Source organism: Leptinotarsa decemlineata, unplaced genomic scaffold (genome assembly GCF_025532065.1).
Source record: "Leptinotarsa decemlineata unplaced genomic scaffold, Ldec_3_MD MMD2_P_RNA_scaffold_7, whole genome shotgun sequence".
Classification (NCBI taxonomy): Eukaryota; Metazoa; Arthropoda; class Insecta; order Coleoptera; family Chrysomelidae; genus Leptinotarsa; species Leptinotarsa decemlineata.
The window spans coordinates 476209-493335 of record NW_027412534.1 but is presented as its reverse complement, the minus strand read 5'-3'; the positions used below and the strand labels follow the sequence as shown (position 1 = coordinate 493335).

Below are 17127 nucleotides of genomic sequence, written 5' to 3'. Positions count from 1 at the left end.
AAAATTATGTTCTCGCATACTGGGTGATTCCGCCGAACGTGGCCAATCAAAATTATATTTTTTTAAATAGAACACCCAGTATATGAATACGTTATTCGATTCCATATTTTTTTAGTTCGAAGGAATTTTTGTTTTTCCGCAATTTCCATTGCGGCATTTTCAAGTTGTTCCAGAAAGCAAATTAAGTGGATTTTTTTAGGAATAGTTAGACAACATCACTATGATAATTTTGGGAATTTCAACTTTCGTTTTACCGAGCATCCTCTATGTTACAGCAAATTTTCGAAAATGTCCATTTTCGAAACATGTTGTATCTCAAAAACGATTATAGATATCGATATGCTGTTTTCACCATTGAGTTTGTTATAAAAATTGATTCTCGGACACAGCTATGAGTTTTCATCTATCTAGTTTAAGAACATGCCTTTCCCTTTGAAAGTGTCCAATTTGGCAATCTGTATCAATCTAACTTTGGCGCGTAAATTTGAATTATTTTCTTACACCTATTTTATTCTGATTGAGATTGTGTTTCCATAATTTGGCCCACTCTGTATCAATGTAACTTTGGCGCGTAAATTTGAATTATTTGCTACACCTATTTTATTCAGATTTAGATTGTGTTTCCATAATTTGGCCCATTCTGTATCAATCTAAATTTGGCATGTAAATTTGAATTATTTGCTTACACCTAGTTTATTCTGATTTAGATTGTGCTTACATAATTTGGCCCACTCTGTATCAATCTATCTTTGGCGCGTAAATTTGAATTATTTGCTACACCTATTTTATTCCGATTTAGATTGTGTTTCCATAATTTGGCCCATTCTGTATCAATCTAAATTTGGCATGTAAATTTGAATTATTTGTATAGGCCTAGTTTATTCTGATTTAGACATTGCTTACCTAATTTGGCCCACTCTGTATCAATCTAACTTTGGCGCGTAAATTTGAATTATTTGCTACACCATTTTATTCTGATTTAGATTGTGTTTCTATAATTTGGCCCATTCTGTATCAATGTAAATTTGGTATGTAAATTTGAATAATTTGTTTACGCCTAGTTTATTCGGATTTAGATTGTGCTACACCTAGATTTAGATTGTGTTTCCATAATTTATATTTTCTTCTATTTCAGTACCTGAAGTTGGCCGGTGGTCAGCTGGGACAGGGTCAGATAACGAATTTTGTCACAAAAATTCGTCGCCTAACCCTTTACCTCCTCCTGGCGTAGCACCTGAAACTTGTTTATCTACATTACAATCTGAACAGTATATGGTGAGGGCCCATTATGATAACTGTTATGGACCAAATACAATACCGTACAAGGGAGAATACATGCCTAAGATGATTCCACACGATAATATGAATTACCAGGAACATGTAGAAAAATGTTTAGACGTAGAAGAAAAGCAGCATATGAATGAGAAGTACCTTTTCCCATATACAGGTTAGTCTGAATTTGAAATATGTATTGGTTTGAATTGTAGCTATACTTTATTGTTGATTAATGCTGATTTAAAATATATGATGTGTGTGATATTTTTCATAAAAAAATAGTGTAAAAAAAGTCTCTGAGCAACATCTTCGACTTATCACTTTGATTGATTAGTTGATATGAGGTATGTATTACTTGAAGGTGGTGAATTTCATTAGTTCAAACTTCCATCTAATATCATATAAAATGCTGACGTTAAATGGGAACATATTCTCCGTAACTCAATTGTTTTTATGACATTATTTATCAGGCAATACATCTATTTATTCTTTTGAAAAAAATTCAAAACTTCTACCTTTCTCTCTTGGTTCAGTGCTAACCTCAGGAAAATGATTTACGATAAAAAACACTCATAAAAAATATAAGGAAACAGTTAACATTAATTGCTATTGAGATTTCTATAAATTGAGGGACAGTTGTAAAGCTATTCGAGATCAGTGCAGAGTAAAGGGAAAAATTATAACTTACCTTCAGCCATGTTTTATGAGAATGAAGTCTGTAATATTACTTCTGAAATTGTCTATTTTTTTACCTCCTATTTTTCAATTGTATATAATAACCAGACGGTGAATTTTACCTCTGAATATAATTTTGAAAATGAAGTCTATATCTTACAGCAGGGGTCTCCAAACTACGGCCCGCGGCCAAATCCGGCCCGCCAGTGTCATCAATCTGGCCCGCGACAGCCAATGATTACCTAATTGTTGTTACTATTGCTGTGATAAGTTGAAGAAGAAAACACAGAATGATAATTACTCGGTTTTATTTACTTGCAAGGTAAAACTTAACGACAGAAATGATGACAAAGAAAACTTAACTTAAATATCTAAGTTTAAGCATATTAATAACTAACAAATAGTTGAAATGAATCACAGTAAAACAAAAACACTAATGAGATTTATGTAATTGTGATTTTCCACCGACAATACTTTGTAGTTGTGGATCAATTTTACTTGTACCAATTATCAAAAGAGATTTAAGATGCTCATTGGTTAATTGAGATCTGTAAACATTATTTGTGTACTTCATCTTGGAAAACGTTTTCTCACACAAGTAAGTAGTACCAAAAACAGAAAATAACCCACGAGCAAATTTATGCAAATTATCAAATTGTTCCAGTGGAAGACTCTTATAAAATTCCAACAAAGATGAATTTTGATATTTGTTCTTCAGCATCTCACTGCACCGTAAATCAATAATTTCCATTTGGACTTTCGGAGCCAGGGTTTCAATGTCAGAATCAAAAGGATTTTGAAAAAGCTCAATTTCATTCGCAATGACATCAAAATCTGAAAAACGAGTATCAAAATTTATCTTCAAAGCACTCAAAGTTTCGATTGCAAAATTGACGGGAAATTTAGTCTCTGTAGTGTGGCTGAATATTTCACATGTTTCAAAATGTGTGAAACAGTTTTTACGTAATTGCGATTGAAATAGTATTATTTTCTGCCTGAAGGATTTGATATTGGTATATAAATGAGGGAGAAGCTGATTTTCTCCTTGCAATCTCAAATTCAGTTCGTTGATATAATTTGTCAAATGGACATAGAAGGCTAACTCCCACGTCCATTCACTATTTTCTAAATCGGCAAAAAGGCGCTGCTTCTCATTTAAAAAAATTTCGATCTCTGCTCGAAGTTCAAAAAAGCGCTTACGGACTTTTCCGCAACTAAGCCAGCGTACGGCAGTATGATATGGTAAATCATTTTCTCCAATCTGTTGAGAAAACTCGCGAAATTGTCGGTGATTCAGCCCAGTGGATCTGATGAAGTTAACAACTGATATGACTGGTTTTAGAACTTCAGACATATCCAAACATTTTCCACACAAGGACTGTTGATGAATGATACAATGTAAAACTAATGGTTTTGAACCACCATCATTTTCTACAGCCTTTGACACAAGTGCAACCACTCCTTTATTTTTACCATACATATTTTTGCCTCCATCAGTTGTTATAGATTTCAAATTTCTCCATCGAAAGTTCTTTTTATTAATGGCATTTTCAACTCCCTTAAAAATATCTGCCCCAGTTGTCGTGCCGTGAATACTATCAATATCAAGAAGTTCTTCATACACTTCATAGCTTTTATCTACTCCGCGAATAAAAATCAACACCTGAGCAGTATCTGACACATCCGTTGACTCATCCAATGCTAGAGACAATCAGTCATGATGTCCATTTTTGTCAGACAGTTGAGATGATATATTTTCTGCGATGTCTCGCACCCTCCGAGCCACGGTGTTTGCTGACAAACTGACACTTTTAAATAAATTTACCTTTTTGGGGCATATTTCTACTGCAATCAAGCATTCTTTTATCATTTCTCCATCGGTGAATGGTTTGCCACGTTTTTCGATTTCAAGAGCCACACGAAAGCTGGCGCAAGTTGCAGACTCTTGTTCAGTATTCGCTTTGGTGAACAAAGATTGCTGCGATTTGAGTCCGCGTTTCAAAACTTCAAATTTTTCCTTCCGCAAACTTCCTGTATACTTAGAGTAACTTTGATGATGTTTCGATTCATAGTGTCGTTTAATGTTATAGTCTTTGAGAACAGCTATGGTTTCATTACAAATTAAACATAGCGCCTTATTACTGGAGTTAATCACAAAATACTGAAAGTTCCATTTTTCTTGGAACGTTCTGCATTCACTGTCGATTTTTCGCTTCTTTTCCATACTAACAAATCACACATAAAAAAATAAGTCAAATCAAAATACTTTTATTGACGGGTTACTTTATTTCACATTAGAAAGTTTTGCCTTCTTCGCCTTTCCTACGCAGACTAACTCGCAGTTGCGCCGCTAGCCGTTTTATATGCAATTATTACTGCCATCTCGAGGTGATCGGAATACACTAGCTAGAACCAGAACTTTCTCGAACTAACGCGGTAATTTCAAATATTTAATTACGCCTAATGCCACCTAGCGGGTAGCTGAAAAAGATAGTACCACTACTCGCCACTTGATGTCGTTAAGTGTCACAATACACAATAATAATTGAAATGCAAAAAAAGCGTAAGTTTGCTTAGGTCACGCATTTTGCGACTATCCTAGTCTAGAAATATATTTAAGGGCAGAAATTGGCCCTTGGAACAAACTGAAAAAATTATTATGGCCCGAAGGCTTCAAAGTTTGGAGACCCCTGTCTCACAGTATTACTGCTACGGATATAATAGATTACATTTTCTTTGTTTCACCTTAGCTCACAATGGGACCTGATGGGATACCTTTATGTCTGAAAGTTACTTCTTTGCATGATCTACACGTCCATGTATAGAGTTACTTATTTTCAAATTGATTACTTCCTTCCTTTCTTTGGAAGATAACCTCATCCTTTTTTTTGTATCAAGATGGAGTAGTAGAAGGCCAAAAACTTTCTTTCCCAAACATTGGGAAATTATGTTATATTGTTATTTCTAGAAAATGATAAGATGTATCGTTTCGATATGCTCAATTGTAAATAAATTGATGGATGTAGCCGTTACTACGTGGTAGGAAATCATAATGAAGAAAAGAGAATTGAAACTTTCTCTGTTTTTCATCACTTTTATTTGTAATTAAAGTTACTGCAGTTTCGTCTTATAAGGACATTTTCAAGCTTATACATTAAACGTATAAGTTTTAAATGATTCTTGGAACACCAGTCAAATAATAAATCGACTCCATTTTGTAAATTTAAGCAGTCTTCAGAATTGCCAGTTATTTTGTATAGCTTTAGATCATCAGATGTTTTGGGCAGTTTATCATTTTCGCCAGGTCATCAATGAAAAGCAGAAGTAAAAGAGGGCCTAAGTTTAAGCCTTGTGGCACCCCTAAGCTAGATGTGTACAAAAAGCACTGAAAATCTTCATGTTCCACGTATTGCTTTCTGTCAAAGAGATAGCTTGTGAAAAGCTCAATTAGACTTCCAGAAAAGACGAATGATGATAGTTGCTGAATGAGGATGTGAAAATCAATTTAATCAAAGGCTTTTTGCATCTCCGTATAAACTAGTAGTGATGACACGCCTGAAGAAGCCATTGTATAGCGAAACACGAGTTGCGTTTTTGTAATACTGTTTAGTGAAAATCTCACAATAATAGTTATTTATGTATCGAGGACGTAAAATAGGCTTTTATGGACCGCAGCGCGCGTCACGGCTAGATCCATAAAAGCAAATACCCGAAATACATGATGTCTTATAGATAGATACCTCTTTGTTGTCTCCAACCCTCTTTTTATTGTATATCAATGACTTATTGGAAAAAACAAGAATCCAATATATTGCTTTGCTGACGACAGCACACTTGTCTCGTCATTCCATTTGGATTCCTACAGAGGCACATCTTCACAATGCCTACAATGCCACAAAAACCCAGGCATCGGGTTTCTCCAAGAAAATAAGAAAAATTATCTTTATAAATCAACAATTGAGGCAACATATAAATTATAGTACAATACCACCTCCACAAACCACATAAACAACAGTTGTTTTGTTATTTATTTATATAGAGGAAGATAGGTTAGGTGCAAAAAATGTCATATGTCACAGAATGTCTCGGAACTCGGAACATAAGTAAACAGAACAGCACGCCTCTGAAATATGTCATCTTTGTTTGTCTCATACAGGTAACAGATTCATTGTCCTTCACTAGCTATAACAGATGTTGCCAAATGGTGAAATAGAAACGAATCCCTTTAAATGTTGAATGCAATATTTCATTCCTCTTTTTTAAGTATTTAAATAATTTTTTAAAGAAAAAGGTTGAAATGATGAGTTTGAAATGCGTTGTTTTAGAGCTTTTTTATGAAAACTACTTAATTTTCCTCAGGAGAAACATTCCCCATTTCGTGTTTTGTTTCAGCTGAAGAAGATCATGTTACATCTCACAACTACATGCATCCACTTCATTCGAGCAATGTATTGATGTCCCCTGTAACAAACGATATAAATAACCCTGGAGTGGATTATCACGGTTCAACAGTAGGCTCTCATATGGGATCAAGAATCGGCTCGGTTCTGGGATCGGTTCATGGTTCACTGTGTGGGAGCTTGAGAGGTTCGCCATCCCCAATGATGCCTCCAGTATCCATGATTCACTCGGCACATCATCCTGAACCTCCGCAGTAAGTTTAAAGGGAATCTGTTTAACATCTTGTTGATACGTATATACAGTGTCTAACACAAAATCCGACTTGAATGGAAAACTTTTCTGAGTTCATATTTTTCATAGATAGTAAGGTTGAAAACTTCGATATTTTGAAGGAGGGATAATATATTTTATGAAAGAAAATGAATTTATGTTTGTCACGAATAGTGGCATTCATGGACATAATACACGTCAAAAAGATAACATTCATGAATTATTTTCAAGATTATCGACGGGCAAAAACTCACCAAATTATATTGGCATAAAATGTTTCAATAAAATAAAAACTTTTATTGATACGAATACTAGTAAAATGAGGTTTACATCTGATTTGCATTCGTTTCTCTACAGCAATATGTTCTACACGGTGGATGAATTCCTCAAATTCTAAGATGATTACATATTAATATAATGGCTGTGGTATACATTTCATTTACTTTATACATTGTATACATTTTAATGTGTGATGACAAAACTTTACCAAATCATCTAAAGGAACAATTCGTTCAGGCCAGTCTCAACACCCTACACAGTAGGTTAATGGACTGACACCTATCAGAAAACAACTACTCCCCTGGCTAATACCACGAAGGGCGTTGGATTATATCCGACAGGTGTCAGTGCAGGATTCTTCACAGAAGTTATTCCTGCATATGCTGTTGGCAATACAACTGCCGCAATAGATTTTCAATTATTGGAACACACTTGCAGACCGGTTTCGGGCTGTTTGGCCACTCGTCAGTGCAAGGTAGTGTATATCATCAACATAAAGTTGATAAAGGAACGAATTGTTCCTTTAGATGATTTGATTTATAGCCAGTCTTCAAGTATGCCCACTGACTATACGTGAAAGATTTTTTCCTTTTACGAGGAATTGGGCAAATTTGGATATGCAGTTGGTTACCTCGTTCACAGGCAGATGGAGCGACGACAAACCTGTTGTTTGTTGTAGTCTTCAGCTTAGTTCGAGGAATGATACTCTGACGGAATTCGATTTTCAATTATCGGAAATCATCGACTTTATGTTGATGATATACACTACCATGCACTGACGAGTGGCCAAACAGCCCGAAACCGGTCTGCAAGTGTGTTCCAATAATTGAAAATCTATTGCGGCAGTTGTATTGCCAACAGCATATGCAGGAATAACTTCTGTGAAGAATCCTGCACTGACACCTGTCGGATATAATCCAACGCCCTTCGTGGTATTAGCCAGGGGAGTAGTTGTTTTCTGATAGGTGTCAGTCCATTAACCTACTGTGTAGGGTGTTGAGACTGGCCTGAACGAATTGTTCCTTTAGATGATTTGATTTATAGCCAGTCTTCAAGTATGCCCACTGACTATACGTGAAACAAAACTTTACATTTGTCTTTTGTATTACTTTCTTATGTAGCTGACTAGTCCGATATATTTATTGCAGGATATAAGTAATTTCTAAAGATTTACATTTGTGTATGAATTTTGTGGATGAAATAAAGATTATGATTATGATTATAGTAATATTAGCTGTGTATGAAGCATGAAATCGGGTCATACTAACACAAACAGCTTTGCCAGGTTATTTTTTATTCATTGCACGGGATCAGCATTTTTATAATAGTACAAGCATCAAATATAATAAATATTCATATACAATTTGAAATTTGAAGAAAAGACAAAATGCAAAAGTAAGACTTGGAGTAAACTCAAGCTCGTGAAAATGAGTAAAAGCACTAAGATAAATAGAGTTTTAGATTAAACAGAGATAAATGGCGAAAATAATATAAACGACACGTATAAGTTGAGAATTTGGTGTATAATTAATTTTTTGACAGGCCTATACCTGTGATCTCTAGATGTAGTTTTTTTCATTGAACATTCTAAGTGAACAAGTGCACTCCATAGTTTGTATGATGGAAGGAAACGTCAATCAGTCCTTTTGGCACACCTACATGTAAGTGAATACTCTCGAGAAGTTCCGGGTGTTCAATAAGGTCATAAATTTATTTTTATATAAATATAAGGTCCGTATTCTCTCTTCTCTCAGACCTCAACATGAAGATGGCAGCACTCACAAAAAAAAGCTAGTGAATTTCGGTTTTCATCTGTTGACAGTTACTTACCAAAGTTTCAGCCATTTTGGATGCACAGTTGTTACGTAACAGTCGTTTGAGTGAGTTGTTGTGAGCGTTGTTATGAAAACTAACAAAATTAAGTATCGTGCTGTCATTGAATAATTATTTTTGAAAGGCAATATACCTACGCAAATCAAAGATGAGTTGGATTCTGGATCAGGTAATATCCTTTGTGTTAGATTTTTTCTAGGTTTACTGTTTCTAGGAGTGTGTATTGATTTGTTTAATATATTGAATGTTAGATCTTGTTGTGTTTTGATTTGTACTTGTTCCTCGATAAGCGATTTATGACTGTTGAATTTATGGATGTTTAAGTTTTCCCAAATGTCCATGCGGTTTCCCTCATTGACTTGTTTTATGAGTTTTATATTCTCTGGTGGGGGGAAATTATGTTTGTTTTGTATGGCGTGTGTTGCAAGGTTTGATTTATATACTATTGGATTTATGTATGCCTTTTTGTGCTCATTATACCTTTGGATCAGTTTTTTCTTGGTTTGGCCGATATAGAATTTGTTGCAGTCCGAGCATTGTATACTGTGTATCCCGTTTTGGTTTTTGTCTTCTTCTTTTTCATAGTTGTTTATTTTTTGTGTTATTTTCGTGTTCGGCTTGTATGTGATGTTGATGTTCAGTTGCTTGAAGACGTCTGTTAGTTTTTTGGATTGGTGTCCTACGTACGTAAATGCTGTCCTTCATTGTGTTGTTTTGTCTGTTGGGGTGGCTTGATCCTTGTTCTGTATTTTATGTTTGATTCTGTTTTCTAATTTATCGTTTTTTGGGTATATCCGTTGTCGTTCGGCTATTTGGTATATGGTTTTCCGTTCTTTGTTTCGGGCTTCATTGCTGAATGGTATCCTTAACATTCTATATATGAATGCGTTATATTTTATTTATTTATTTATTTTTATTTATTTATTTGCCACTGAGGTACAGTATGTACATATGGTATGTCAATAACTTAAAATTAATATATATATATATATATATATATATATATATATATATATATATATACAGTGTGACCCATTTAAAATGGAACCACCCCTGTAGAATGTGCATTTTTCAATCAATCTCAATTTTTTTTTATTGAAATATTAAGCATGAAAAACTGTATCTTGACACTAACTTTCACAATTTTAGTTTCATTTCCAAGGCACTCTATGGTTTTTTTTGTTTGTCAAAAACGGCAAAAGTTTATTAGGCAATTTTTGTTTTCAAATTTGACTACACCACTGGATTCGTAGTCATTATAAATCAAAACTATCAAATTTTCATTAAAAAATATTTGTTAACAACGAAGTTACAACAACTTCAATTTTGGAAACAAAGTATTTGTTTGTAATTTTTATTCAGATTATAGACATATTTGAGATCTGACAACACTGTCATCACCAAGTAGAACACCAGTGAATTTGTACAGTGAAAATCCGAAGTCAACAGCTCAATGCGTTCTACAGTTATAACTCCTGAAAATATGGTAATGTGAGAGATTTGTGGTGCAAGCGTTTTGTAATAAAAATCTGACTACGCCACTGGATTTGTGGATAATATTTCCTTAAAATCATTCATTTGAGTGTAGGTTACGAGAAGTGAAAATTAAAATAAAAATTGAATAATTGAATAACAGAAAATTAAAAGTTCATTTTCAAGTTACGCAGTAGTAGACCAAGTTCAGAATCTCATGTCATGGGATCTCCCAATTGCGCTTTTACCAAATCTTGATAGAATCTTGAAGTATTAATGGTCATACTTGTAAGCTTTTTGGAAGTTTCCCAATAATAAATAATAGTACTTTTGTAACAGCGCACCTGGAAAATCACATTTTATGAGATTCTGAACTTACTCTACCTTCTTCTATAGCTGATGAAAACAAAATGTATACAAACAAGTTTCAAAGTATTTATTCAACAATTAATTGCCATTAAGAAAAAACTGATACTAAAATAAACATTGATTTAAAACTAAACATTCAAATTTTTGTGGCTTCTACCAAACCTCCATTAAGTTCAATACATTTATCGTATCTCTTCCGAATATTGTTTACACTATTTCTTATTTGTTGAACTGTAATTTCGGCACAAGCTTGTCGTATCCTTTGCATGAGTTCAGCTCGATTCGTTGGTCTTGTTCTGTATACTTTTTGTGTCAGAATACCCCACAGAAAAAAGTCTAATATTGTTAGATCAGGCGATCTAGGTGGCCATTCAATTAAGTCACTACCTCGTCCTATCCAATGATTTGGAAACTGGTTATTTAGCCACTCTTTAACAATCCTCGAATTGTGCACGGAACAGCCGTCGAGCTGAAAATATAAATTTACTTGTTCCGCAAGAGGCATTTCATCTATTTCGTCCGATAATTGGTTATTTAGAAATTCCAAAAAATTTTGCCCGTTTATGTTTCCATCAAAAAAATATGGACATATTATTCTATTTTGTACTATACCACACCAAACGTTAACTTTTTCGGAATATTGACCTTTACAATTTATGATCCAGTACGGATTTTCCGTAGCCCAATACCGAGCATTTTGCGATGAAACTACCCCATTGGTGCTGAAAGATGCTTCATCACTAAACATTATGCAGTTTAAAAAATTTCTTGTATTCAGGTACTCGCCTTGTGCCCACAAACAAAATTCCATACGTTTCACTTCATCACCTGCCTTTAAAGAGTGAAGAAATTTAGGTTTAAATGCTCTCATTTTGTTTTGTTTAAGACATCGTCGAATAGTCTCTCTCGGTAAGTTTAAATCCAAACTGGCGACTCGTAAACTTCTGTTTGGGTGGTTTCTAAAATAATCTAAAACAGCACCTTCGTTTAAATTTCTTCTTCGGTGATTGTTTTTTAAAATATGTTTGCTGACTGCACCGGTTTCTTTAAATGTTTTGTTAATTTTACTGACGGTGCTTCTGTCAATGGGAAGTCGATTTGGATGTCTGTGATTAAATATCCTAGCTGCTTCTCTTTCACTATGATAATTGTCCCCAGAAATTCTCACAATTTCAATTCTTTCTTCTAATGATAATTGCAAAGCCATTATTAAATGCATGTAACTAACAACTATTATTTTATTTATGATTAACTGTCAAAATCACAGCCTACTGTTGATTTATTATAAAACCTTTGCATAATGAGTTCAGCTTCCTCAAATTATTGATATCTCCTCTAAAAGATTGTTTTAGCTGAGTTATGAAGAATTTACAGGGAACAATTTTTGTCCTGCTCTCTGTTTTATTATTGAATAAATGATTTCCATGCTTTAAATCAATTTGATTTTAGCGGCTATGCGGAAGAATGTACTAAGTACTGCATAACTTGAAAATGAATTTTTAATTTTCTGTTATTCTAGAATACATTTCTCGTAACCTACACTCAAATGAATGATTTTAAGGGAATATTATCCACAAATCCAGTGGCGTAGTCAGATTTTTATTACAAAACGCTTGCACCACAAATCTCTCACATTACCATATTTTCAGGAGTTATAACTGTAGAACGCATTAAGCTGTTGACTTCGGATTTTCACTGTACAAATTCACTGGTGTTCTACTTGGTGATGACAGTGTTGTCAGATCTCAAATATGTCTATAATCTGAATAAAAATTACAAACAAATACTTTGTTTCCAAAATAGAAGTTGTTGTAACTTCATTGTTAACAAATATTTTTTAATGAAAATTTGACGGTTTTGATTTATAACGACTACGAATCCAGTGGTGTAGTCAAATTTGAAAACAAAAATTGCCTAATAAACTTTTGCCGTTTTTGAGAAACAAAAATAACCATAGAGTGCCTTGGAAATGAAACTAAAATTGTGAAAGTTAGTGTCAAGATACAGTTTTTCATGCTTAATATTTCAATAAAAAAAAATTGAGATTGATTGAAAAATGCACATTCTACAGGGGTGGTTCCATTTTAAATGGGTCACACTGTATATAGAACATAATAACAGTGTGATACGAATAAAATAGGTAGGTATTTCATTTATCATATATGTGTATATACATATATGCATATATACACACATACACATATTTACACACATACACACACCCACATATATAAACATACACACATATATAGACAAGACACGTATATAAATTCCTTAGTAAAAATATGGAACAGGCGTCGAAGATAACACTAAATAATAGTAAGAGGAAAAAAAATAAGTAAAATCATTGCTCAACGGAAACCATCTTCCAGGAATTCATCACAACTATAGTAACATTTTTGCAGCAGCAATTGCTTCACTCTACCATGAAACACTTTATCAGAGGTAATTTGTTTGATCTGCTCTGGTAATTTATTATACAGATTTATGGCATTATACAAAGGGGACTTTTTATATTTCGTTGACTTATGACTTGGAATACGCAAAACATCACCATGACGTGTGTTGTAACTGTGCACCGTTGCGTTTGTTTCTAGTTCATGGATGTTAGATCTAGCAAATCCTATACATTTAAGAATGTATATGGAGGGAGCTGGTAATAATTTTTCCCTAACGAATACTGGTTTACAGCTGTCCCGGTGTTCAATGCTGAAAATTAGTCTAACAATGCGCTTTTGTGCTACGAATACTCTGATGAATTCATTACTGCAACCCCATGCTATGATATTGAGGGATATATGTGAATATGCCATAGCAAAATAGATTTCTAGTAGACCTGCTGTGTCCATGCATGATTTCATTTGCCTTAAAGCAAAGAATGTCTTGTTTAATTTGTTGCAGACATCTTTTATTTGCAGATCCCATGATAAGCTTTCATCCAAGTAAGTTCGTAAAAATTTTATTTCGCTACTAATCTTTATTTCGTCAATAGTTTGTAGGTCATCTGGAACATTATTTTTCCTATTATAGAAATTTACTATTACAGTTTTTGTGGAGTTTAATATTAATCTGTTTCGCTGACATGAGGAGCTAAAACTATCGATTATGCATTTCACCTTACTAAGCAGTACATCAATATTTCCCCTGTAACTGTGATAGTGGTATCATCCGCAAACATGGTAAGGTGGCAATCTTTCAGATATTCTGACAAATCATTTGCATACAACAAAAAAAGCAATGGTCCAAGCACTGACCCCTGTGGCACTCCAAGCTTAACGTCGTTGCACCTTGATCTAACATTATCACATTTTACAGTCATGATACGCCCTTTGAGGTAAGATTCAATCCATTGTAACAAGTTATTCGGGAACCTAAGTTGGGTCAGTTTTGCAACTAGAAATTCAAGAGACACTGTGTCAAACGCTTTTGTTAGATCAAAAAATAAAGACATTACAAAATTATTCGAATCCACTTCTTTGTAGATATAATTCAGTAAGTGATATGTTGCAGTTTCAATTGATTTACTCTTTCTGAATCCATGTTGATCTTTGTACAGTATATTATTTTTTGCCAAATAATGCGTAATCCTATTTGCGACTATTTTTTCAAATAATTTAGACAGTGAGCAGAGCAAAGAGATTTGCCTATAATTTTCTACTACCGAGCGATCGCCTTTTTTGAAAAGAGGTATTACTAATGTCTTTTTGAATTCTTCGGGAAAGTATCCTTGCAAAAAAGACTGATTAAATAAATAAGTCAAAGGGGTTATCACCACATCGATTATTTTTTTATTGTTTCTATTGACAACTCATCCAATCCAGTAGACTTTTTATTTTTTAATATTTTTAGTGTGCTTAGCACCTCAGATTCGCTTATAGGATCATTTTGGAAAGGATATGGTGATTCCTTGAGACTGTACAAGGCAATGACATATTTTGACCAAAGTTTTTTTCAGTTGCAAATTTGGCAGCATTTGAGAAATTGTAAGCAAACAATTCTGTTATTTCATTTAGGTCTGTGATTTCTTGATCATTTTTTAAAATACTGATAATTTTGTTCGATGATCTACTCTTCCTTCCTAGTTCATTATTTATAATGTTCCATGTTGCTTTGGTCTTATTGTCTGCATTCAGAATTTTGTTGTTGAAATAATTGATTTTAGCCTCTTTCAAGTTTTTTTTTATGTTCTTTTAAACTGTTTTGATATAAAGTTAAACTTCTGGCATCTGCTTCCTTAGAAGCTTTGATATTTCTAAACATGTCTCTCAAATTTTTTCCCTTCTGGATAATATCATTTGTAACCCAGGATTTAGAATGATTTTTTACAGTGAGACATCTTTCTGGGCATGAGACATTAAAACACCAGGAAACAGATTCCAAGAAATATGAAAAGCTGACATCAATCTTCATATCATATACAGGCTGATTCACGGTGGATGGCACATTAGACGTTTCTGGTGAACCAGACAACGGATCACTTTGAAAATTTAATGGAGGGCATATTCGGACATTCTCTAGCCAACTAAAATATTTTCGACAATGCGGTGTTGCCGCTTCTATTAGAAAGCAGTAGCAACTTTGATTTTTCAAATGGAACACTCTGTATATAATATTATTCATTTTGGAATCTCCAACAATTGCCCGACAACTTTTCTTGATATTTCCCTATACCTATCTGTTACCGTTTTCGAAATAAAAATTAATTTCAATTTTTTTCTTCGAAAATCATGACTTCTAAAAATGCCGATATCTTTTAGTTAAGAAGTACTATGATATCGAAATTTAGTTTGGAGTTAGGTGATACTTGGACACTTCCCACACGTCAGCCTAATCTCCGTTACTTCAATACAGGGTGGTAAAAAAATACAGTTTTTTCGTTTGCTTGAAAAAGTTGCTGAAATTTGATTATTTTAAATGGAACACCCTGTATATTATTGAAAATTCGGAAAGCTGCTGAAATTTGCTTTCTTTCTATGTATATCATACCTATACCTAACTAGTCAAGTTTCGGACTTATGAACATTTATTTGTGAAAATGTCCCTTCAGAATGGTATTTCCATTCGGTATTTGGTAAGCAGGCCATGATTACTATTTGACAGTAGCGTTGTGACATTCTCCTAATAATATCGACATTTTCGTCACTTCAGAAGTTGCAAATACCTTCAAAACGATGGAACAAAACTATTCAAACGAAGTTCTTATGAATTTGTTTATTATTTTTGGACAGTGCGACAAAATTATCAGCAGAACATGTAGAAAGTTCAATGAAATGTATCCGAATCTACCGCCAATGACCCTCAAAAAATTTATACGAATTCAGAACAATTTCAATATGTTTGGATAAACTTTAAAAAAGCACCAAAAAACTTGAAATTGGAAATATTGATATGAATAATTATAAAAAAGTAAAACAATCATGTGGAATATTTCAAAATATGTTCGAATCGCTGGCCGTTCACTTCCAAGTACTTTAAAATGCGGGTGTTGACTGCTTTCGTGGTGGCAGATCTGATTTCATTGGGATCCAAATCTTCAAATGTTTGGGCAATCCTTTCTAACAATTCATCTCTCGAACGCACGGGTATTTTGTAAACTTTTTCTTTAAACATTCCCCACAAATAAAAATCTAATGGATTAAGATCGGGTGATCTCGCTGGCCAATTCCATGGTCCCAAGCGCCTCATCCACCGATCGTCAAATAGTCTATCCAGTTCTGCGCTCACTTCTCTTGTGCAATGTGCAGGAGCTCCGTCTAGTTGGTACCAACAGTATCGATAATCTTCGAGTGGCAGATTATCCACGAAACTGTCTACAGTATTCTCCAAAATATTCAGGTAGCTTCTGGATGTTAATGACTCCTTGTATATCACGTACCTCAATTTGTTGTCCATCAACATGCAGAAGACATTAAAACTAAATTTTTCTTGAAATCCGGCTTCTTTTGTGACGTGAGGATTTTCACTGGACCAATAATGACGATTTTTTCTATTGAAAATCCCTTCTCTCGAAAATTTCGATTCATCAGTCCAAATAATTTTATTTAAAAAAAGTGGATTTTCTTGAATGCGTGTCAACAACATTTCACAATATTCTACTCTCTGTTGAGGATCTTGAGGCTTCATTGCTTGAATTTTGGTGAATTTATAATCATGCATTTTATGTCTTCGCAAGATTCTTTGAACCGATGAATATTTTATACCCAAATCTTCTTCAGCACTTCTTATCGATGACTCGGAAATGCGTGAAAATATGCTAAGACATTAATCTGGTTGTCTTCGAAAGTTACGGGTCGAGGCAAGTTTCTTGGTGCTTTTAAAGTTGATCCAAATGCATTGAAATTGTTCTGAATTCGTATAAATTTCTTGAGGTTCATTGGCGGTAGATTCGGATACATTTCATTGAACTTTCTACATGTTCTGCTGATAATTTTGTCACACTGTCCAAAAATAATAAACAAATTCATAAGAACTTCGTTTGAATAGTTTTGTTCCATCGTTTTGAAGGTATTTGCAACTTCTGAAGTGACGAAAATGTCGATATTATTAGGAGAA

At 33.9% G+C, this 17127-nt stretch overlaps 1 protein-coding gene across 2 annotated transcripts in view; it reads left to right on the top strand.

Moving 5' to 3' along the window:
• The window catches only part of stan (Protocadherin-like wing polarity protein stan), a 139521-nt gene that overhangs the window by 90737 nt on the left and 31657 nt on the right, over positions 1 to 17127 (top strand). For both annotated transcript variants that reach the window (XM_074170156.1, XM_074170155.1), the window contains exons 19-20: positions 1136 to 1447; positions 6343 to 6604. In XM_074170156.1, coding sequence (XP_074026257.1) covers positions 1136 to 1447; positions 6343 to 6604 — 574 coding nt within the window. The remainder of the gene's footprint in view (positions 1 to 1135; positions 1448 to 6342; positions 6605 to 17127) is intronic.